Source organism: Rana temporaria, chromosome 2, assembly GCF_905171775.1.
Source record: "Rana temporaria chromosome 2, aRanTem1.1, whole genome shotgun sequence".
Taxonomy (NCBI): Eukaryota; Metazoa; Chordata; class Amphibia; order Anura; family Ranidae; genus Rana; species Rana temporaria.
Genome location: NC_053490.1, coordinates 68,317,545 through 68,340,205, shown reverse-complemented (window position 1 = coordinate 68,340,205; position 22,661 = coordinate 68,317,545). Strand labels below are relative to the sequence as shown.

Below are 22,661 nucleotides of genomic sequence, written 5' to 3'. Positions count from 1 at the left end.
CCAGGGAATCCGGTCCGGTCGGCCGTACAGACGACCGAACATGTCCGCGGAAACTGGTCTGCAGACCAGTTTAAGCAGACATGTTCGGTCGTGTGTACGAGGCCTCACAGTTACACCGACAGCAGTGTGCAGCTGCACAGATGATGACGAGACCTCACTGACACAACACGTTCCCTCCTGAGTCACAGTGACAGTCTCTCTCCAAGCCAAGTGGTCCCTCCAGTCCAGTCCACTCCAGTCTAAACAGCACTGACAGTCCTGGTCCCAGCCTGCCTTGCTCCCATACACAAGGCTCTGGCCACAGTGCTTGGCGAGATTTCACCTTGAAATCACACGACATGCTCAGGCACCGCCTCCATCAGAGCTGCCTGATCACACTGTGGCAAGCACTCGGATGTTCCCAGCCGGCTCCGGAACAAACCGAGCATCACAGTCATGATTTTTACTGGCAACCTTTTACTTTTACTGGCATTTACTGGCAGAGGAAAATTGTCTGTTTTTTACTGACTGCCAGTTTATTGCCACACAGGAAAATGTTTTGCAAAATCTTGCTGCAAGCACTGCCTGCACTTTAATTAATGTCAAGCGAAAATCATGAAATGTCCAGGGATTTAGATCAAGGATGGCCAAATATTTCCCTGTCCTTTTATTCTTAGGTATAGACATTTTACCTTCCAAGGCCACCTTTAAGCTGCTGGTACGTGTCTCAATGCTACCCCAATCTGAGCAATCAACACAATGATTCAGCGAGGATCTAAATGATCTCTTTAACCACTTCTCTACTTCTCTGGGTGTTTTTCAGATTTGGTGTTTACAAGACTAAAACAGTTTTTTTCGCTAGAAAATTACTTAAAACCCCCAAACATTATATATATATTTTTTCTAACACCCTAGAGAATAAAATGGCGATCATTGTAATACTTTTTGTCACACCATATTTGCGCAGCGGTCTTACAAGTGCACTTTTTTGGGAAAAAATTAACTTTTTTGAATTAAAAAATAAGACAGCAATAAATTTGGCCCAATTTTTTTATATAGTGTGAAAGATAATGTTATGCCAAGTAAAATGATAGCCAACATGTCACGCTTAAAAATTGTGCCCGCTCGTGGCATGGCGTCAAACTTTTACCCTTAAAAATCTCGATAGGCGACGTTTAAAAAATTCTATAGGTTGCATTTTTTTGAGCTACAGAGGAGGTCTAGGGCTAGAATTATTGCTCTCGCTCTAACGATCGCGGCGATACCTCACTTGTGTGGTTTGAACACTGTTTTCATATGCGTTCGCTTCTGCGCGCAAGCTCGTCGGGACAGGGCGCTTTAAAAAAAAATGTTTTTCTTATTTATTTTTATTTATTTTATTATTTTTTACACTGGAAAAAATATTAAAATAATTAATCACTTTTATTCCTATTACAAGGAATGTAAACATCCCTTGTAATAGAAAAAAGCATGACAGGTCCTCTTAAATATGAGATCTGGGGTCAAAAAGACCTCACATCTCATATTTAGACTTGAATGCAAAAAAAAAAAAAAAAAAAAAATGTAAATTTTGTCATTTGAAAAAATGACAACAAAAAAATGTCTCTTTAAGACGCTGGGCGGGACTGACGTTTTGACGTCACTTCCGCCCAACAATGCTATGGGGACGGGTGGGGGCCATCTTGCCCTCACTCGTATCCCCACAGAGCAGGCTGAAGCACCCGATCGCCTCCGCCGCTACCGACGGCTCCGGTAAGCGGGGGAGGGCACGGGAGAGCGGCGGGTCCCTACCGCCGCCGATAACGGTGATCTCGCGGCGAATCCGCCGCGGAGACCACCGTTATCTTTTACAGGACCGCTCACACTAGAGACTTGTAAAGCGCAACAACACACATGCGAACTAAAGATGGATATCTCGGTTGTGGTAGCAGCTGCTGCCGTTACCGAGATATCCATCTTTAAAGTGCCGCCGTATATAGTCGTAAGGCGGTCGGGAAGTGGTTAAAGGAGTTGTAAAGGAAATTTTTTTTTTTTTTTTTTGCTGAAATGACTGTTTACAGGGTATAGAGACATAATAGTTAACTTATTCCTTTTAAAATTGATTAAAAATAGATAAAAATCAATCATATAATGTACCTCTAGTTTTGTTTTTGCATCTAGTTTTGTTTTTGCATGTTATCCTGCCTCTGTGCTAGACAGAGCCATAGAGCAGTGATGGTTTAGAAAATGAAACTAGAAGCTCCCAGTACTGTGGTCATCAGGAAACAGACAACCAGAAAGTGTCCAGAACAGAGAAGGATTACAGCAAAAACGAACAATGAGGACATGAAACCAGGACTGCAGTAAGGTAAAGAAAGCTATTTAGCTAAAAAAAAAAATTCCTTTAGTGACCCTTTAAGCCTTTTCTCTATTCACAGAAGATATTAGTTTGGGGATTTTGAAATATATTGAAACATTTTACAAGATTGTTATAGATATTCAGACTACATTGTTTAATAAAATTGTCTATGACCTCAGTATACCATCACCAATTCTGGTGTTTATTGACCAATTAACTGCTCTAAACCTTTCAATTTCTAATCTAAAATTTTACAAGGGTACATGATTTGGATGGAATCCATACAATGCATGATCTACATGTGTTCTCCAAAACTACGCAGCCTACAGGAACTAGAAGAGAGAAACATGCACATTTCTGATATAGCAAAACATGATGTAACCAGGGACTTGATCCTACTGAACCACCAGAGACTGGCTGAGATAGAACTGACCAACCAGCTGGAGAAGAAGAAGGAAGAGTTACGCATCCTGTCTAAAAACCTGGAGATCGAGAAGAAGAAGACAGAGACCTTGTTATATGCCATGCTTCCCCCTCATGTGGCCAATCAGCTAAAGGAAGGCAAGAAAGTCCAAGCAGGTATTTACTTCATAAATAATAATAATAAAAAAACATAAATTGCCACCACTGTGCCCATCAATTGCCACCACTGTGCCCATCAAGCGCAGCCACTGTGCCCATCAAGCGCAGCCACTGTGCCCATCAAACACAGCCACTGTACCCATCAAACACAGCCACTGTACCCATCAAACACAGCCACTGTACCATCAAAAGCAGCTACTGTACCCATCAATTGCTGCTAGTGTGCTGGGCAATCTTCTGGGACCTGTGACGTGTCCCAGAAGATTGCAGAGAGGGAGGTGGGAGAGGAGAACTTCCATATGGCGCCACAGTGCCATGAGTAGAAGTGGGAGCTGGGTACCTGTCAAAGCTAGGTACCCCCCCCCCCCAAAAAAAATGACATGCCAAATGTGGTTACTTCAATTGCATAGGTGAGAACTGGACCCAAAGACAGTATTGGACATACATGTGTTTTGGAAGTACTCAGCCCAATCAAATATTAGAGATGTATTATTAGAGACGCGCTCCTAAGGGAGCACATTTGGCGCAGTACAAATCCCATATTAAATCAATGTACCACAAAACGTGCAGGGTTGAGAATCAATGATCTAAAGTAGTTGGATCACCAACAGGATTATCTGCCTGCTCTTACCAGCCATTCTCAGCCAGGATTTTAACAAGAGATTCCAAGCATGATTACTGACCAGTCTGCACAACAACCAAATTGGCCCCATCTTTGCCCTTTCACGTGCAACTTTTTTTTTTAAACCTTACATACTTACTAGAGAGTAGAATAAAAGAACCACATTTATTTTGTAAATCAGTTGTCCATTCATCTAATGAGCACAGGACCAGTTTCTCCCTTAGCACCACTCTATAGCTACACTATATTACCAAAAGTATTGGGACGCCTGCCTTTACATGCACATGAACTTTAATGGCATCCCAGTCTGCGTCCATAGGGTTCAATATTGAATTGACCCACCCTTTGCAGCTATAACAGCTTCAACTCTTCTAGGAAGGCTGTCCACAAGGTTTAGGAGTGTGTCTATGGGAATGTTTGACCATTCTTCCAGAAGCGCTATATTGAGGTCAGGCACTGATGTGGATGAGAACGCCTGGCTCACAGTCTCCGGCTCTAATTTGTCTCAAAGGAGTTCTATCGGGTTGAGGTCAGAATTCTGTGGAGGCCAGTCAAGTTCCTCCATCCCAAACTCACTCATCCATGTCTTTATGGATCTTGTTTGTGCACTGGTACGCAGTCATGTTGGAACAGGAAGGGGCCATCCCCAAACTGTTTCCACAAAGTTGGGAGCATTAAATTGGCCAAAATGTCTTGGTATGCTGATGCCCTTGGAGTTCCCTTCACTGGAACTAAGGGGCCAAGCCAAACCCCTGAAATACAACCCCACACCATAATCCCCCCTCCACCAAATGATTTCAACCAGTGCACAAATCAGTTCATAAAGACATGGATGAGCAAGTTTGGGGTGGAGGAACTTGTCTGGCTTGCACAGAGTCCTGACCTCAACCTGATGGAATACCTTTGGGATGAATTAAAGTGGAGACTGCGAGCCAGGCATTCTCATCCAACATCAGTACCTGACCTCACAAATGTGCTTCTGGAAGAATAGTCAAACATTCCCATAGACACACTCCTAAACCTTGTGGACAGCCTTCCAATAATATTTGAACCTGTTATAGCTGCAAAGGGTGGGCTAACTCAATATTGATACAAACTAAGACTGGATGCCATTAAAGTTCATGTGCGTGTAAAGGCAGGCGGCCCAATACTTTTGGTAATATAGGCCCAGATTCTCGTAGATAGGCATAAAACTGCGGCAGGGTAACGTATGTCATTTACGTTACGCCGCCGCAAGTTTTACAGGCAAGTGCTTTATTCACAAAGAACTTGCCTGTAAAGTTGCGGCGGCGTAGCGTCATTTCCCCGGCGCAAGCCCGCCTAATTCAAATGAGTCGGGTAGGGGGCGTGGAGCACTTAAATTAGGCGCGTTCCCGTCCCGAACGTACTGCGCATGCGCCGTCCGGAAAATATCCCAGGGTGCATTGCTCCAAATGACGTCGCAAGGACGTCATTGGTTTCGACGTGAACGTAAATGGCGTCCAGCCCCATTCACGGACGACTTACGCAAACAACGTAAATTTTTAAATTTCGACGCAGGAACGATGGCCATACTTAACATTGTTGCCCCTCATATAGCAGGGGCAACTTTACGCGTCGCAAATCTAACGTAAACGTCGTAACTTCACTGCGTCGACCGCGCGTACGTTCGGGGATTTGCGTATTTTGATAATTTGCATACTCGACGGGGAAAACGACGGAGGCGACACCTAGCGGCGAAAAAAAAAATTGCATTTAAGATCCGACAGCGTAAGAGCCTTACGCCTGTCGGATCTAATGGTTACCTATGCGTAACTGATTCTAAGAATCAGTCGCATAGATACGACGGCCCAGATTAGGACCTACGACGGCGTACATTGCGTTGCGCCGTTGTAAGCCCTTTCAGAATCTGGGCCACTGTGTATATGTCTTGATGTATACTAACTGATTATTTTTCCTTGCAGGAGAATTTCCAACTTGTACAATACTCTTCAGTGATGTAGTGACATTTACAAACATATGTTCTGCTTGTGAGCCCATCCAAATTGTCAACATGCTCAATGCAATGTACTCAAGGTTTGATCATCTTACAAATGTCCATGATGTATACAAGGTACAACTTCATAATTTAAATGAACCAATTAAAAAAAAAAAAAGTAAAAAAGAAAGAACCTACCTTCTGTGCAAAAGGCGTAGATCCTGTCTGGTGCTCCACATCCTATTACAGTCCTTGCAAAGATCCTATGATTAATATTTGTAATAACACTCCAATCCACAGATGAACTCTATATGACAAACGGCCACTCAGGCTCTGAGATTTACATTAAGGGAGGGCAAGAGAAGCATGATTGTGTGCCCCAAACACAGAAGCATTGGTTTCCTTTTAAATAAACAGTATCTCACAAAAGTGAGTACACCCCTCACATTTTTATAAATATTTTATTATATCTTTTTATGTGACAACACAGAAGAACTGACACTTTGCTACAATGTAAAGTAGTGAGTGTTCAGCTTGTATAACAGTGTACATTTGCTGTCCCCCCAAAATAACTCAACACACAGCCATTAATGTCTAAACCACTGGCAACAAAAGTGAGTACACCCCTAAGTGAAAATGTCCAAATTGGGCCTAATTAGCCATTTTTCCTCTACGGTGTCATGTGACTCGTTGGCGTTACAAGGTCTCAGGCGTGAATGGGGAGCAGGTGTGTTAAATTTGGTGTTATCGCTCTCACTCTCTCATACTGGTCACTGGAAGTTCAACATGGCACCTTGTGGCAAAAAACTCTTTGAGGGTCTACATAAAGATGGCCTAGGCTAAAAGAAGATTGCCAAGACCCTGAAACTGAGCTGCAGCACGGTGGCCAAAACCATACAGCGGTTTAACAGGATAGGTTCCACTCAGAACAGGTCTCGACCAAAGAAGTTGAGTGCACGTGCTCAGCATCATAATTAGAGGTTGTCTTTGGGAAGAGGTTGAAGGGGTGGAAGGTCAGCCCGTCAGTGCTCAGCCAATACGCCGCACACTGCATCAAATTGGTTTGCATGGCTGTCGTCCCAAAAGGAAGCCTCTTCTAAAGATGATGCACAAGAAAGTACAGACAAACAGACTAAGGCAATGGATTACTGGAACCATGTCCTGTGGTCTGATGAGACCAAGTTAAACTTATTTGGTTCAGATGGTGTCAAGCGTGTGTGGTGGCAACCAGGTGAGGAGAACAAAGACAAGTGTGTCTTGCCTACAGTCAAGCATGGTGGTGGGAGTATCATGGTCTGGGGCTGTATGAGTGCTGCCAGCGCTGGGGAGCTACAGTTCATTGAGGGAACCATGAATGCCAACATGTACTGTGACATACTGAAGCAGAGCATGATCCCCTCCCTTCGGAGACTGGTCTGCAGGGCAGTATTCCAACATGATAACAATCCCAAACACACCTCCAAGATGACCACTGCCTTGCTAAAGAAATTGAGGGTAAAGGTGATTGACTGGCCAAGCATTTCTCCAGACCTAAACCTTATTGAGCATCTGTGAGGCATCCTCAAACAGAAGGTGGAGGAGCGCAAGGTCTCTAACATCCACTAGCTCTGTGATGTCGCCATGGAGGAGTGGAAGAGGATTCTAGTGGCAACCTTTGAAGCTCTTGTGAACTCCATGCCCAAGAGGGTTAAAGGGGTTGTAAACCCTCATGTTTTTTTCACCTTAATGCATTCTATGAATTAAGGGAAAAAAAACTTCTGACAGTGACCGCCCCCCAGCTCCCCCGTTTTACTCACCGCTATACCTCTCTGCTCAGGGTTCTCGGGTCTTGATTGGATAGATTGATAGCAGCGCAGCCAATAGACGCCGAATGCTGGACTTGGGAGTGTGCAAGGAAACCCCCGGGAGAGCGCTTCTCCTAGGGGGTTATACAATACGGGGAGGCAACACAAAACATTGCTATTTTGGACCCATTTTGGACATTTTCACTTAGGGGTGTACTCACTTTTGTTGCCATCGGTTTAATCATTAATAGCTGTGTGTTGAGTTAATTTGAGGTAACAGCAATTTTACACTGTTATACAAGTTGTACACTCACTACTTTACATTGTAGCAAAGTGCCTTTTCTTCAGTGTTGTCAAAGGTTATAATAAAATATTTACAAAAATGTGAGGGGTGTACTCACTTTTGTGAGATACTGTTTATGAAAGATTATAATGATAAACAAGACACAAAAAAATTTAAAAATTATTAATGTTAAAATAGAGATGTATTTATGGTTTCTTTTGCGTTATTGTAAACAATGTACATATTGAATACCTTGCACTAAAATGTACATCCTTATGAAAATAGAAATCCCACCAAATTCTTTGTTTGTTGTTTCTTTTACAGGTAGAAACTATAGGTGATGCATATATGGTGGTGGGAGGTGTTCCCATACCTGTGGAAACTCACGTGGAGAGAGTTGCAAATTTTGCCCTTGGCATGAGAATTGCAGCCAGAGAAGTTATCAATCCCATAACTGGAGATCCTATTCAGGTGACTGAATTGTTGGGGTAGGGAGTTCCAGAGGATGGGAGAGGCTCTGGAAAAATTCTGGAGGTGAGCATGGGAGGAGGTGACAAGGGAGCTAGGGAGAAGAAGATTTTGGGAAGAACGAAGAGAACGATTTGGTTGGTATTTTGAGAGGTTTAATGATGTAGCTGGGGGGAGTGTTGTGGATGGCTTTAAAAGATGATGTTAGTATCTGGAATGCAGAGGCGGCTCTAGGATTTGTGGGGCCTTAGGAAAAACTTAGACATGAGGCCCAACTCACGGCCATAATGGGAAAAAAAATTCAAGTCCGTCCATTAGCGACGCAGCAGGCGTTCCCTTAACAATGGATGAGTCATCAGCTGTCAGCAGTGTTGCAGCCAATGAGGGAGTTGCAGCAGGGTTCCCTGCTGACAGCGGAACGTAAAGAAAAAACTTTTCTCAGCAATAAAAAAATGTGAAAAAAACGTCCCGCCAATTCATATCAGACCCTTTCGGTCCAGTATGGATTTAAAGGGGCAATCCACTCCAAAAAAAAAAAAGAGTGCCATGGGTTCCCCCCAAAACCCATACCAGACCCTAATTTGGGGATGCAGCGTGGCAGGCCAGGAAACCCTGCTGACAGCTAATGACTTATCCATTGTTAAGGATACGGCGGCCGACTTCCTGCCCTCTCCTTAACCAGCTATTGTTAAGAATGCCAGCGGCCCACTCCTGAAGGAGACAAGGCTCTTAACGCTGCCTGAGCACAGCAGCGTTAAGGTCCCCTGTCCCTCAAAACTAGGGTAATGTGTTCAGCAAAGTAGGCTACTGCAAGGCCCCTGTTATTGCGAGGCCTTAGGCAACCACCTAATGTGCCTAATTAAAGAGAAGCCTCTGCTGGAATGCATTCTGTTGGGTGAGCAGAAGCCAGTGGAGGGATTGGCAGAGAGGGATAGCAGACACTAAACGATTGGGAAGGTGGAGGAGTCTGGCAGCAGCATTCATGACGGACTGAAGGAAGCATGCCAAAGTAAAGTACGCCAATGAGGGAGTTGTAGTAGCTGAAGCAAGAGGGGGCGTATTTTGGAGATGTTGCAGAGGTTGAGGTGGCAAGCTTTGGACAGTAATAGGATGTGGGGCCAAAAGGATGGTTTAGAGGCCAGGATTACACCTAGCCCCTCGGCATGGAAGGACGAGTTGATAGTTGATAGTTGAGCCATTGATTTTGATGGAGAAGTCAGGGGAAGGGGAACGTGGGGGAGGAAATATTATGAGCTCAGTTTTGGACAGGCTGAGTTTGAGGAAGTGGTGTGACATCCAAACTGATATGTGGGATAGTAAATTTGTGATGCGTGAGGAGACTGGTGGTGAGGATCGGAGGGGTAGGGGAGGATCACTAGGTGAAAACAGAGGACCAAAACCTGGAAAAAATAGAAAACTAACACAGTCACCACTATCTACTAATCTAATGATTGGTAAGCTGCAATATTTTACATATTTGGTTTTAAGTTCAATACCGCTTTAATTCTTAAAAAGTAAATCCACTTTTCTGACCATGTTTCATGTTACACTTATTTTATCAGATATTTAATTAGATATTAGATATACATTCAGATAATGAAGATTAATAATTCAGAATACATATTTTAAAACCCATTAACAAATAGTTTTTATGTACAGTAAAACCTTGGTTTGAGAGTAACTTGGTTTGAGAGCGTTTTGCAAGACAAGCAAAATGTTTTAATAAATGTTGCCTTGATATACAAGCGATTTCTTGATATAAGAGTAGCGTCATGTCACAACTGAGTATAAAAAAGAAGAGAGGGGCCTCTAAGGCCTCGTACACACGGACAGATCCGATCGTGTGTACAGGCTAGCGGACAGATTTCCAGCGGACAAATGTTTCTTAGCATGCTAAGAAACATGTCCGCTGGAAAGCTGTCCGGCGGACATGTCCGCTGGTTAGTACATCTAACAAGCAGACCGAAATCCCGCGCATGCGTCGAATTGATTTGACGCATGCGTAGAAGCATTGAACTCGCACGAGAGAGAACGTTGGTGTCGTCTACGTCACCGCGTTCTCTGTCCGTGCGGATTTCGGTTTGATGGTGTGTACAGCCATCAGACCGAAATCTCCGAGCGGACATGTCCGACGAAAACGGTCCGCAGACCGTTTTCATCGGACATGTCCGCTGGTGTGTACGAGGCCTAAGTGTAGCAATATGGTTACATTTAATGAATGTACAACATTTAGCAACTTATTGCTACACATATGCCCTGTACACACGATCGGTTCATCCGATGAAAACAGTCTGATGGATTTTTTCCTCAGATATACAATGAAGCTGACTTTCATCAGTCGTGCCTACACACCATCAGTTAAAAAAACAATCGTGTCAGAACGCGGTGACGTAAAACACAACGACGTGCTGAGAAAAATGAAGTTCAATGCTTCCAAGCATGCGTCGACTTGATTCTGAGCATGCGCAGATTTTTAACCGATGGACGTGCCTACAGACGATCGTTTTTTTCTATCGTTTTTTTTTAACCATCAGATAATTTTAAAACAAGTTCCTAGTTTTTTCACCGATGGATAAAAAACCGATGGGGCCTACACACGATCGATTCGTCTGATGAAAAGCAGTCCATCAGACCGTTTTCATCAGACGAACCGATCGTGTGTACGCGGCATTAGAGATGCCGCTCTTCTCTTTTATAGCCTTTAAAAAAAATGCTTTGATATACAAGTGCTTTGGACTACAAGCATGTTTCTGGAACGAATTATGCTCACAAACCAAGGTTTTACTGTACACTGATATAGTGACATTTACAAACATGTTCTGCCTCTAAACCCATCCAAATCGTCAACATGCTCAATGCAATGTACTCAGGGCTTCACTGTGTCAAATGTCCACTATGTATACAAGGTAAAGCTTTGTAAATAAAGTGATTACATTTTAAAAAGGAAAAAGAAAAGAAAGAACCTACCCTTCTATGTAAGTCACTCTTTAGTGTCTGTACTTACTTTCCCTGTTCCTGGCTGGTGTCCCACATCCCAGGTACAGTCCTTGCAAGGACCCTATGTTAATACAGACTACCCTATGATAGGTATTTGCATTCTGTGATGCCGCGTACACACGATCATTTTTCGGCATGAAAGAAAACATAGTTTTTCAGCATTTCCAAAAAACAAAGTTTTTCCAACCTCATCATTAAAAACTACATTACCCACACACCATTGTTTAAAAAAAATGATGAACAAAGCGTGGTGACGTACAACACGTACGACGGCACTCTAAAGGGGAAGTTCTATTCGCCTTTGGGCTGCTTTAGCTGATTCCATGTTAGTAAAAGACGATTTGCGCTTTTCTGTCTGTTACAACGTGATGAATGTGCTTACTCCATTATGAACAGTAGTTTTATCAGAATGAGCGCTCCCGTCTCATAACTTGCTTCTGAGCATGCGCGAGTTTAAAACGTTGTTTTAGCCCACACACTATCATTTTTTACAACCTGAAAAATGAAATTTTTTAAAACGACAATAAAAAAGCAGCATGTTCAAATTTTTTTTTTTGCAGCCCACACACGATCATTTTAAATTACGTTTTTAAAAACAACGTTTTCTTTCATGCCGAAAAATGATCGTGTGTACTCGGCATTAGACCAACCACTTCAATCCTTAAAGAGATTGAAAACTCTTTTGAAAAAAAAAACCTGCAAGACAAAGGCATAATAAGCTAGTATGCATCGCAGAATAACTCATTATGAAATACTTACCTTAGAATGAAGCCCCCACACCGCAAGGGCGGCTGACATTTTTCCCAGATTTTTTTTCCGGATTTGTAGGCTCCAGCACTGTGATTGGCCAAAGCCGTGATGACATTTACAGCACCTGGCTCAGAAGGCAATGACATTCACGGGCACCTGGCTCGGAAGGCAATGATATTTACGGGCACCTGGCTCGGAAGGCAATAACATTTACAGCACCTGGCTCTGAAGGCAATGATATTTACGGGCACCTGGCTCGGAAGGCAATAACATTTACAGCACCTGGCTCTGAAGGCAATGATATTTACGGGCACCTGGCTCGGAAGGCAATGACATTCATGGGCACCTGGCTCGGAAGGCAATGATATTTACGGGCACCTGGCTCGGAAGGCAATGATATTTACGGGCACCTGGCTCAGAAGGCAATGACATTCATGGGCACCTGGCTCGGAAGGCAATGATATTTACGGGCACCTGGCTCAGAAGGCAATGACATTCATGGCACCTGGCTAGGAAGGCAGCCAAAGCCGTTCCATCAGAGCGCATGCGACAGTGATGTCACTGGCTGCATGTAATGTAAATATCTCCTAAACGATACATGCTTGGGCGATATTTACACTACCTATAGGTAAATGTCTGCAGAGGAAGTTTACTTCCTCTTTAAAGGCCAAGTTCACTTTTCTGACTATATTTCATGTTTATATCATATGTTATATTTCATCGGATATACTGTAGATTTACATTTAGATTGCGAGGATTAATAATTCAGAAGACATTTTTCAAAAACCATTAACAACAAATATATTTCATCCTGTCTATCCAAATGGAATAAAAACAAATTTGGGAGCTATCTACAAGGCTGGTATCTTACACTTACAGCATAACCAATGATCACTTACTTTTTTTCATTTCAGATCAGAGTTGGGATTCACACAGGGCCTGTATTAGCAGGAGTTGTTGGTGATAAAATGCCCAGATACTGCCTATTTGGAGACACTGTGAATACAGCTTCCAGGATGGAGAGTCATGGGGTTCCAGATAAAATCCACCTTAGTCCAACAACTTTCCAGTAAGAACGCAAAAAAAAAAAAAATACAATAATGAAAAAATAAAAAACAGAAAAAAACTAAGGGCCAGATCCTCAAAAGAGATACGACGGCGTATCTACTGATACGCCGTCGTATCCCTGTTTCTATCTTTGGAACTGATCCACAGAATCAGTTTCCAAAAGATAGGCAGAAGATCCGACATGTGTAAGGGACTTACACTGCCGGATCTTAGGATGCAGTACCGCATCCGCCGCTGGGGGCATTTCGAGTCGAAATGCCGCTTCGCGTATGCAAATGAGCACTTACGGAGATCCACGAAGCGGTTTAGCTTCGTGAAATCTCCGTAAATACTTACGTTGCAATCGTAAAATTAGGGCTGCTTTTACAAAGTGTAAACTGTTTACACCTTGTAAAAGTAGACCCTTCTTACCCGCGACGCTGTTATTTATTTTTTCCCGCCGTATCTTTTTTTTCCCCCGACGCAACTTTTTTTACCCGGCGCGATTCTCAAAACTCGGCGTAACGTAAAACCGCTCTATGCACGTCGGGAAAATGAAAAAGTACGTCCGGCGCGGGAGCACGCCTAATTTAAATGGGACTCGCCCCATGAAAATAGGAACGCCTTGCGCCGGACGGATTTAAGTTACACAGCCGAAAATTTCTAGGTAAGTGCTTTGTGGATCGGGCACTTAGGTAGAAATTTTGCGGCAGTGTAACTTAAATCAGAATATTTAAGTTACGGCGGCTCTTTGTGGATCTGGCCCTAAATATGATAGGTTATATATGATATAAGCCAATTTGAGAAGAAACACAATCCTGTAGCTAAATGCCCAGACCAAAGTAAACAGTTTCAGTATGCATTGGTTAACTTGACAATAACCCTATGACTAACTTTCTTACTTGAACAACATTTACCTTTGCTTTTGAAGCATATCTACATCCTACTTTTACATTTGACGTATTCCATGCGACACAATGTTAAAGTGACGCATTTTAGAACTACCTGAATTTGGTGCACGAGTCACTGTCATAAGGAAAAGTTTTGCAAATGCTTTATGAATTTGGTGGAATACATCAACAATAGAGATTAATGCCAGAGACGTGGCGCTCTAGATTTATTGAATTACCCCCAATCCCTGGAATTCATCAAGCCTGACACAGACAGATTTTTTAAAAGTGTCTCTCATGTGTTCTAAAAGTGGTGTGGCATGCACCAAATTCATCTCCCGTCTAGAACTTGTACATAGTTACATAGTTAGTCAGGCTGAAAAAAAGACACAAGTCCATCTAGTTCATACATAAAAAAAAAAAAAAAAAAAATTATCATACAATCCCATATACCCAAATCTATACCCACAGTTGATCCAGAGGAAGTCGAAAAACCCCAGCAGAGCATGCTTCAATTTCCTACAGCAGTGGAAAAAAATAATTCCTGATCCCCCGAGAGGCAATCGGATTTTCCCCTGGATCAACTTTATCTATAAATGTCAGTACCCAGTTATATTATGTACATTTAGGAACGAATCCAGACCTTTCTTAAAGCAATCTACTGAGCTGGCCAGAACCAACTCCGGAGGGAGTCTATTACACATTTTCACAGCTCTTACTGTGAAGAAACCTTTCCGTGTTGGAGATGAAGAGTGCCCCCTTGTCCTCTGTGTTGACCGCAAAGTGAATAACTCAACACCAAGTTCACTATATGGACCCATTATATATTTGTACATGTTGATCATATCCCCCCCTTTATCTCCTCTTCTCAAGAGTGAATAAATTAAATTCCTCTAATCTTCCTTATAGCTTTCCTCATACATGAATTTGGCTTTTGCTGCACCACTTTTAGAATGCACACTAGACATTTTTGTCAAATCTATCTGTAAAAGACAGAAATAGAGGCGCTTCTTAATTAAAACTGTAAAACATTTAATAACACAATAAATAAAAGCACTTATGCCGCGTACACACGACCGCTATTCATGTCATTGAAAAAAACAACGTTTTTCTCGAGGTGATTCCTCTCAAGCCTGCCTTGCATACACATGATCGTAAAAAAAAATGCTCGAGCAAAGCGTGGTGATGTACAACACGTACAACGGCAATATAAAGGGGATATTTCATTTGAATGGTGCCACCCTTTTTATGCTGATTTTGTGTTACTGCGTGTTATTAAAAGTTTGGTGAGAGACGATTCACGCTTTTCAGTCTTCGTGCTTTTCAGTCTGTTACAGCGTGGCGAATGTGCTATCTCCATTACGAACGCTAGTTTTACCAGAACGAGCGCTCCTGTCTCATAACTTGCTTCTGAGCACGTGTGTTTTCCCACCTCGTTAAAGCCTACACACAATTGTTTTTCATGACGCGAAAAACAACGAGAAAAAATAGAGCAGGTTCTAAATTTTTAACGGGCATTTTTCTTGTTGAGAAAAATGCTCTGGAGCATACACACGACCGTTTTTCCCGACCAATTAAAAAAATAGAATTTTTCTCGTCATGAAAAACGGTCGTGTGCATGCAGCATCACATCTTGGTAAGTGAAGTAAGGCACATCAGGGGTCCTGTAGGGTGAGTCTGTGCTCTCGCCAGACTTCTGCTGTGGATGCTTCATCCTGCCTGGTCTCCTGTGTACACCGATCGTCTGCTCAGAGTGTGACTTTAACAGTAAGAGGGGCTAGAATGCATGTCACGGCACTCTAGCCCCGGCAATGTTTGACGTCACTCGGTAAGATGCAACGTGTTTCTGAGCGTGCGCTCTGCCGATGGTATTGACGTCACAAGCCCGACGCTGCAGTCTACGTGCGTTCTATCCCCTCTTCCTGTTCCTGGACCCCCTGATGTGCCTTACTACACTTACCGAGATGTAAGTGCTTTTATACATTGTGTTAATAAATGCTTTAAAGTTTTACCTAAGAGGCGCCTCTACTTCTGTCTTTTACATGTTCCCTGGAGTATGCTTCTTTTTCCCTCAAGAGGCTTGCCGTAAGCTCTGAACTGTTATTATCACCACATGACTTATATCTGCTGTTCACTATTAGAGACTTGTTCCCCCCTCTTATTACCTTCCACAGCTATCCTATAGACCACCCAACCCATGATTGATGCCCCCCCACCATTATCAGTGATTAACAGCTTGAGCCAGTTTAATTCCATTGTAAAATCTATCTATGCCAGCTTATCTCTGTATGCCAAAAAATGGTGTTAATTAGCTTCACTTTTGGAAGATACAAACTGCCAGTATTTTATTTTGGATTTAATGCATTGAATGCGACACAATTGATTTAGGTGCATTCAATGCGACAACATGTAAAATGGGCACATTTAGGAATTTGGGGCATGAGTCGGTGTTGCATACACTTCATGAATGAGTCGGTGTTGCAAACACGTCATGAATTTGGCGCAATATCTTAACAAGAGGAATTAAACACTAGAAAAAGTGGTGCACCAGCTTTATTGAATTCCTCCCAACATCTTTAAATCTCTCAGGCCTCGTATACACGACCGAGTTTCTCGGCAAAAACCAGCAAGAAACTTGCTGGGAGATATTTTTTTGCCGAGGAAACCGGTCGTGTGTACATTTTCGTCGAGGAAGCTGTCGAGAAACTCAACGAGCCAAAAAGAGAGCAAGTTCTCTATTTCCTCGACGGGAATGGAGAAACTTGCCTTGTCGAGTTCCTCGACAGCCTAACAGGGAACTCGATGAGGAAAACGATGTGTTTCGCCCGTCGAGTTCCTCGGTCGTGTGTACGAGGCTTCACTCTATAGCAGACTGCTGCATGACTTTGAAGTTGAAGTCAATGCTTTGGGACTGGATGCTGAAGATCAGTATTTAAAACATACTAGATTGAGGATTACACTCTAAGGCAGGGGTCCTCAAACTTTTTAAACAGGGGGCCAGTTCACAGTCCCTCAGACTGTTGGGGGGCCGGACTATAGTTTAAAACAACCTATGAACCTATGCACACATCTTATTTGAAGTGCAAAAAAACAGGAAAAACCAATACAAAATTTAAAATAAAGAACAATTTTAATCAATATAAACATATTAGTATTTTACAAACTCCCCTCATCACAGAACCCCTCCCCAACACAGACCCCCCCTCATCACAGAACCCCTCCCCAATACAGACCCCCCTCATCACGGAACCCCTCCCAAACACAGACCCCCCACATCACGGACCCCCCATCATCACAGATTCCTCTTCATCACAGATCCCCCCCATCAAAGATTCCCCCCATGTTAGGCCCCCCTTCACAAAGCCCCCCTAACACAAACTGCTCTCCATCACAAAGTCCCCAATAACTGACCCGCCATAGCAAAGCCCCCCAACACAAACACCTCTATATCACAAAGCCCCTGATAACAGACCCCCCACCACAAACTCCTCTCCATCAAAATGCCCCCATAACAGATCCTCCCCATCATAAAGCCCCCCAACACAAACTCCTCTCCATCACAAAACCCAAAATAACAGACCCCCAATAACAGATCCCCCATCACAGACTCCTCTCCATCACCAATTCCCCCCATCAAAAAGTCCCCACATTAGGTCCCCCCCCCATAGCAGATCCCCCATCACAAAGCCCACCCAACACAAAATCCTCTCCTCACATAGCCCCACATTACAGACCCCCCTATCACAGACTCCCTCATCGCAGATCTCCCCCCCATCACAGATCCCCCCATCAATATTACACTGCCGCCCCTTCTATACCATCCCAGCACTCCGCCTGTCTGCTACCTCAATCACACAAGACGCGAAGCATGGCAGGTCCGGACAAAGGGCGGCACTTTGCTAGTGAAAGGCAGGTGTTTGATTGCTGAAACCGCCCCGCTGCTTAACTAAAAAGACCCGCCTTTTGTCCAGACCTGTCGTGTTTCTCATCTTGTGTGCTAAAAAGGTAGCAGAGGGGAGGGGGATTGCTGCGATATTAAAGGTGCCGTCCGCGTGCCAGGTAAATCACACTGGTGACCCCTGCTCTAAGGGAACATTACTTACAGAGACTGTTATTTTCTAAAAACATTTGTAACCGCAGTAGCCCAAAAGATAAGGACCATTATACTCACTTCTACTGAGATCTGAGTCTCCTATTTTCTGTTTGTTCCAGTGCTGCAGTCGTTGTCATCCTCTTCGGAACTTTGGGAGTAACACGCTGTAGAACCTTCTGCTGACACTTATGTCATTACGAGATTTAGCAATAACCTAAGGGTCAGAGGATAGAAAACCACAATACACATTGGGAAACTATGTTCGCACCTTTGATAGTTTGCAAGTTGAATGTATTGCATGTAGGGGACTTAGGCCCCTTTCACACGGGTGCCTTGGTCTTGTGGATTCTGCTTGCTCAGCGGGGGTCCTGTCCACCCCGCTGTGCAGAGTGGACATGGACACAGTTCCTCTATGGGAAAATTGGGTGAAATCGGACCGCCTGTCCGTTTTCATACAATCCGCCAGACAGATTAAAAATAGAACCACCCTCCATCTGGAATTTACGGGCAGGATCAGATTGGATGGCAGCGGGTGTCCGCTGACATCCGCTGCTTCATAGAGGAGACTGAAGGGTCCGATCAGGTCCGCCTGAAAAACTGAAAGGGCGGACCTGATCAGAAAGCCTGCGTGAAAGGACCCTTACTGTATTACCTCTTCACCTGCAGGGTGCTGCTGGTTCATTTTTTTAGCCTCTTAAAAAACTTTTAATTAAATCATTATACAGGGCCTTGAAACACAAGGACTTCGACATCGTGGACAGAGGAATTATTGATGTAAAAGGGAAAGGGAAAATGAACACATATTTTCTAATTAAGAACTTGCTTCTATCTGAAGAGGAAATTATGGGCATGCCAAAATGTGAAGACCCTCAGGCAGAACATAATCTGACTGCTGGTAAGTGATGGTCTTTGTATTCCACATTCTGTGAACCTTTTGGCTAAAGCCCATGCAAGCCAATTGATACATTTTGTTTTACTTTTCCACTTATTGCGGAGACTTTCCTTCACTTTTTGTCCCAGTAACAGTTGACTCTGGAACAGGAAGGGTCGGGAAATGTTGTCAACAGGGAAAAACAATTAATAGCAGGCAGGGCCGCCATCAGGGGGGTACAAGCAGTACACCTGTAAGGGGCCCGGATGGCAACCCCCTTTAAAAAAATATATTTTTTTTTTAATTTTTTGTTTTTAGAGGTCCGGAGGTCCCCAGGGGCCCGAAGGCCCCCAAGGCCCCGGATGGCAACCCCCCCCTTATTTTTTATAAAAAACAAATATTTTTTTCTAATATATATGTATATATTTTTTTTAGGGGTACGGGGGGCCCGGAGATCCCCAGGGCCCGGATGACAACCCCCCTTTTTTTTATATTATTTTATTTCTTTTTTATATATATATTTTTATTAAAGGGCTCAGAGATCCCCAGGGCCCCATGTGGCAAACCCCCTTTTTTTTTAAATGTTTATTTATTTATTTTTTATTAAAGGGCCCAGAGGTCCCCAGGGCCCTGGATGGCAACCCCCCCTTTTTTTTAATAAATGTTTTTATTTATTTCTTTTTTTATATATTTTTTTATTTTAGGGCCCAGAGGTTTCTTTTTTTATTATTATTATTAAAGGGCCCAGAGGTCCCGGATGGCAACCCCCCTTTTTTGTAATTTCTTTTTATAAAAAAAAATTGTATATATATATATATATACACACACACACACACACACACACACACATATATATATATATATATATATATATATATATATATATATTTGTATTTATTTATTTTTTATTAAAGGGCACAGAGGTCCTCAGGGCCCCGGATGGCTACCCCCCCTTTTTTATATATATTTTTCTTTATTTCTTCTTTTTTTTGTAAAGGCCCCCCCGCTTCTCAATTCGCCCCCGCCCCCCCCCCCCCGCTTCTCTGCTCCAGGGGGCCCATGCCTGAAGCTGTGTAAGGGGCCCCATAATTCCCGATGGCTGCCCTGATAGCAGGGATAGCGATAAAAACATTTTTAGAGTGGGGAAGGGTTAAATCTTCTGATGGGATTTTATTGCTGTCCATTTTTTCCCCTTACTTCCTGTCCTGTTCACAAGTAGTTCTTGGGACATGATGTGAAGGGCAGGAAGTAGGGTTGCCACCTTTACTTCAAGTCACACAGCAATTTTTTTTTATAGTATAAACTATACATATATTTTGCAATTAAAAAATATTTCTAATCACATGAAGTTAATCACAAGAGTCCCCCTTTACATCTGAACCCACAGAGTTCCCTTACACAGTAAAGCGGGATTCTGCAGACTCTGATGTAAGGGAGTACTCTGGGGACTGTAACATAAGGGATGATCTGAGAACCCTGATTTAAGGAGGGACACTGGGAACTCTGATGCACGGAGAGGACTCTTATGTAAGGGGGGACACTGTGGCCTCTGGTGTGAAAAGGAACTGTGATATAAGGGGGGCTCTGAGAACCCTGACTTACCTTAGTGTACTCACTCAGAGGCAGGAGAGAGAAGGGGGAGACTTCAGTCACAGACAGGGATGGATGGTAAGCTCACTCACCCCTTGGCAGTCAGCACTTCTCACCCAGACGTATCTGAGGCTGCTGCACTTCAAATTTTCGGTCCCAACTTTCCTTTTCTGAAGCCCAGTGCCTGGGATTGGAGTGTGGGCAGACACAGAGGGGTAGGGGCGGGAGGAAGAGGAGCAGATCGAGCCCTCTCTTCTCTTCCATCTGTATTTGAGGGGATTGTTAGTGCTGGCTTTGGGCAGTGTGAAAGAGAATGTAATAGACACCCTCAGCTTAGACAACTGGAAGCAGCAACCCTGCTGGGAGGCCATAGTCCAGTCTGAATAATGTGTCCGGGTTTTAGGCAGTTTGAAACTCAGACAGATGATTCCAAACCCGAACTGTCCGGGTGAATCCTGGACAGGTGGCAACCCTAGCAGGAAGTTATAAAAGCAGGGAGTGAGGAAGAACCTTTGTAAAGTATATGGGAACCAACTATAACCAACAGAAAAACTTGGACTATAGGCACCAGTACATAAAGATTGACAATTTTTTTTGTTGGTTATAGTTGGTTGCCATATACGCTTAGGGACATGGCACAGTAGACTACTTGGTACACCCCCAGTGCCACCTGGGGAGTTACATACTTAACACTATCCATGCCTTTGTAAAGTAGGTACTGTTGTTTCGAGAATTACCTTCATGTCATTATATTTCACTAGTATTCAGAACTGACCAGCTTTATTTAGAAAGAAAATCCAATTTTTCATTTATTATGCTTTTTTTAGAAACATGTGTACATTTAATTACTCTCATGTAAATGATAGTTCTTCATTTGTACATTTGCTTTCTCTTTCAAAGCAAACACTATGAGGCAGTATAACTATGTAGGTTATGGTGAGAAGGTACCAACGAAATTAAAAATCCCTCCAACCGAATCAGAGCAAAGCACAGTAAAGTCTTTTCAGAAAAGAAGATATTTACATGTCTCATTGCATTTAATAATATAATTATTCCTTATTTCAGGACAATGGGCAGTGCAAAGCAAATCATTCCTTTGCACTGCATCAGCCAGAACCGCTGGTGCTAATATAGACTAATATTATAGAGACATTTATTTCAAATTGCATACAGCCGTTTCAGGCTTTTTGTCCATCAACGATAGAGTGCATGGATACCATGGACTCTATGGAGTAGGGTTTGGGACCCCTGGGATCGTACAAACATACACACTATGGTGACAAGGTCTAAAAGAAATCAAAAAACCCTACAACCATATCAATGAAGATTGATCCTCTTAATTTTGGGATATGCAATTTCCTTGTCTTCTAAGAAGGCTTTACTATGCTACACATTAAATGGGGAGCATTTGTGAGGTCAGTTACCGATGTTGGCAAAGAAGGCCTGGCTCATTATTGGCATTCCAATTCATCCCAAAGGTGTTCAGTGGGGTTGGGATAGGGGGTCTCTGCGGGGCTCCTAAATGTCTCCAAACCAAACTCTTTACTACACGGACCTGGCTTTGTGCACAGAGGCCAGTCATTCTAGTACAAAAAAAGGGCCGTCCCCCCAAACTGTTTGGAGGGGTACAACTGTCTAACAACTTTGTACTGAATGCTGTAGCATCAATAGTACCTTTCACTAGAAAGACATAAATTAAAAATAATTCAGAGGGGTGTTCACATAATCCTGCCCATAAAAAATACTGATAAAATGAAATTATATTTGTATGTGATATTAGGTTTTCACTTGGGAGGAGGAAATCAAGGATGATTTTTGTGTGTTAACAAAAGAAATCTGAGGATGTGTTGCAAGAATACCAACATCTAAGAAGATGTACCAAAATGAAGTTGCTGGCTTCTGTCTCTAATGCCTTCTACACACGATCGGAATTTCCAATGAAAAAAGTCAGACAGAACTTTTTCATCAGATATTCCGACCGTGTGTGTGCCCCATCGTAAATTCCGACGAACTTACAGTTGTATTCAAAATTATTCAACCCCCACTGAAATTGATTGTTTTGGCCAGTTTGACATTGATTTTGATCATTCAGTCATCCTGCTTACAATTAAATCAAAGAGGCACGTGTAGGTCAGACAAATATAACATAACATTTATAATGAAATAACCACAAATGTCTTTTCTGTGCTCACATCATTATCAGTTTTATTCAACCCCCAAGTGACATTCAATCTTAGTACTTAGTACAACATCCTTTTACAGTTATAACAGCTTTTAAACGTGAAGCATTGCTTGACACAAGTGTCTTGCAGCGATCTACGGGTATCTTCGCCCATTCGTCATGGGCAAAAGCCTCCAGTTCAGTCACATTCTTAGGCTTGCGCACTGCAACTGCTTTCTTTATGTCCCA

At 43.0% G+C, this 22,661-nt stretch overlaps 1 protein-coding gene across 1 annotated transcript in view; it reads left to right on the top strand.

Annotated features, from left to right (window-relative positions):
• LOC120928211 (guanylate cyclase soluble subunit beta-2-like) overlaps nucleotides 1-22,661 on the top strand; it is a 56,667-nt gene that overhangs the window by 29,386 nt on the left and 4,620 nt on the right. Inside the window, exons 10-14 of the mRNA XM_040339320.1 lie at nucleotides 2,576-2,896; nucleotides 5,465-5,613; nucleotides 7,870-8,016; nucleotides 12,675-12,829; nucleotides 18,516-18,685. Of these exons, the coding sequence (XP_040195254.1) occupies nucleotides 2,576-2,896; nucleotides 5,465-5,613; nucleotides 7,870-8,016; nucleotides 12,675-12,829; nucleotides 18,516-18,685 (942 nt within the window). The remainder of the gene's footprint in view (nucleotides 1-2,575; nucleotides 2,897-5,464; nucleotides 5,614-7,869; nucleotides 8,017-12,674; nucleotides 12,830-18,515; nucleotides 18,686-22,661) is intronic.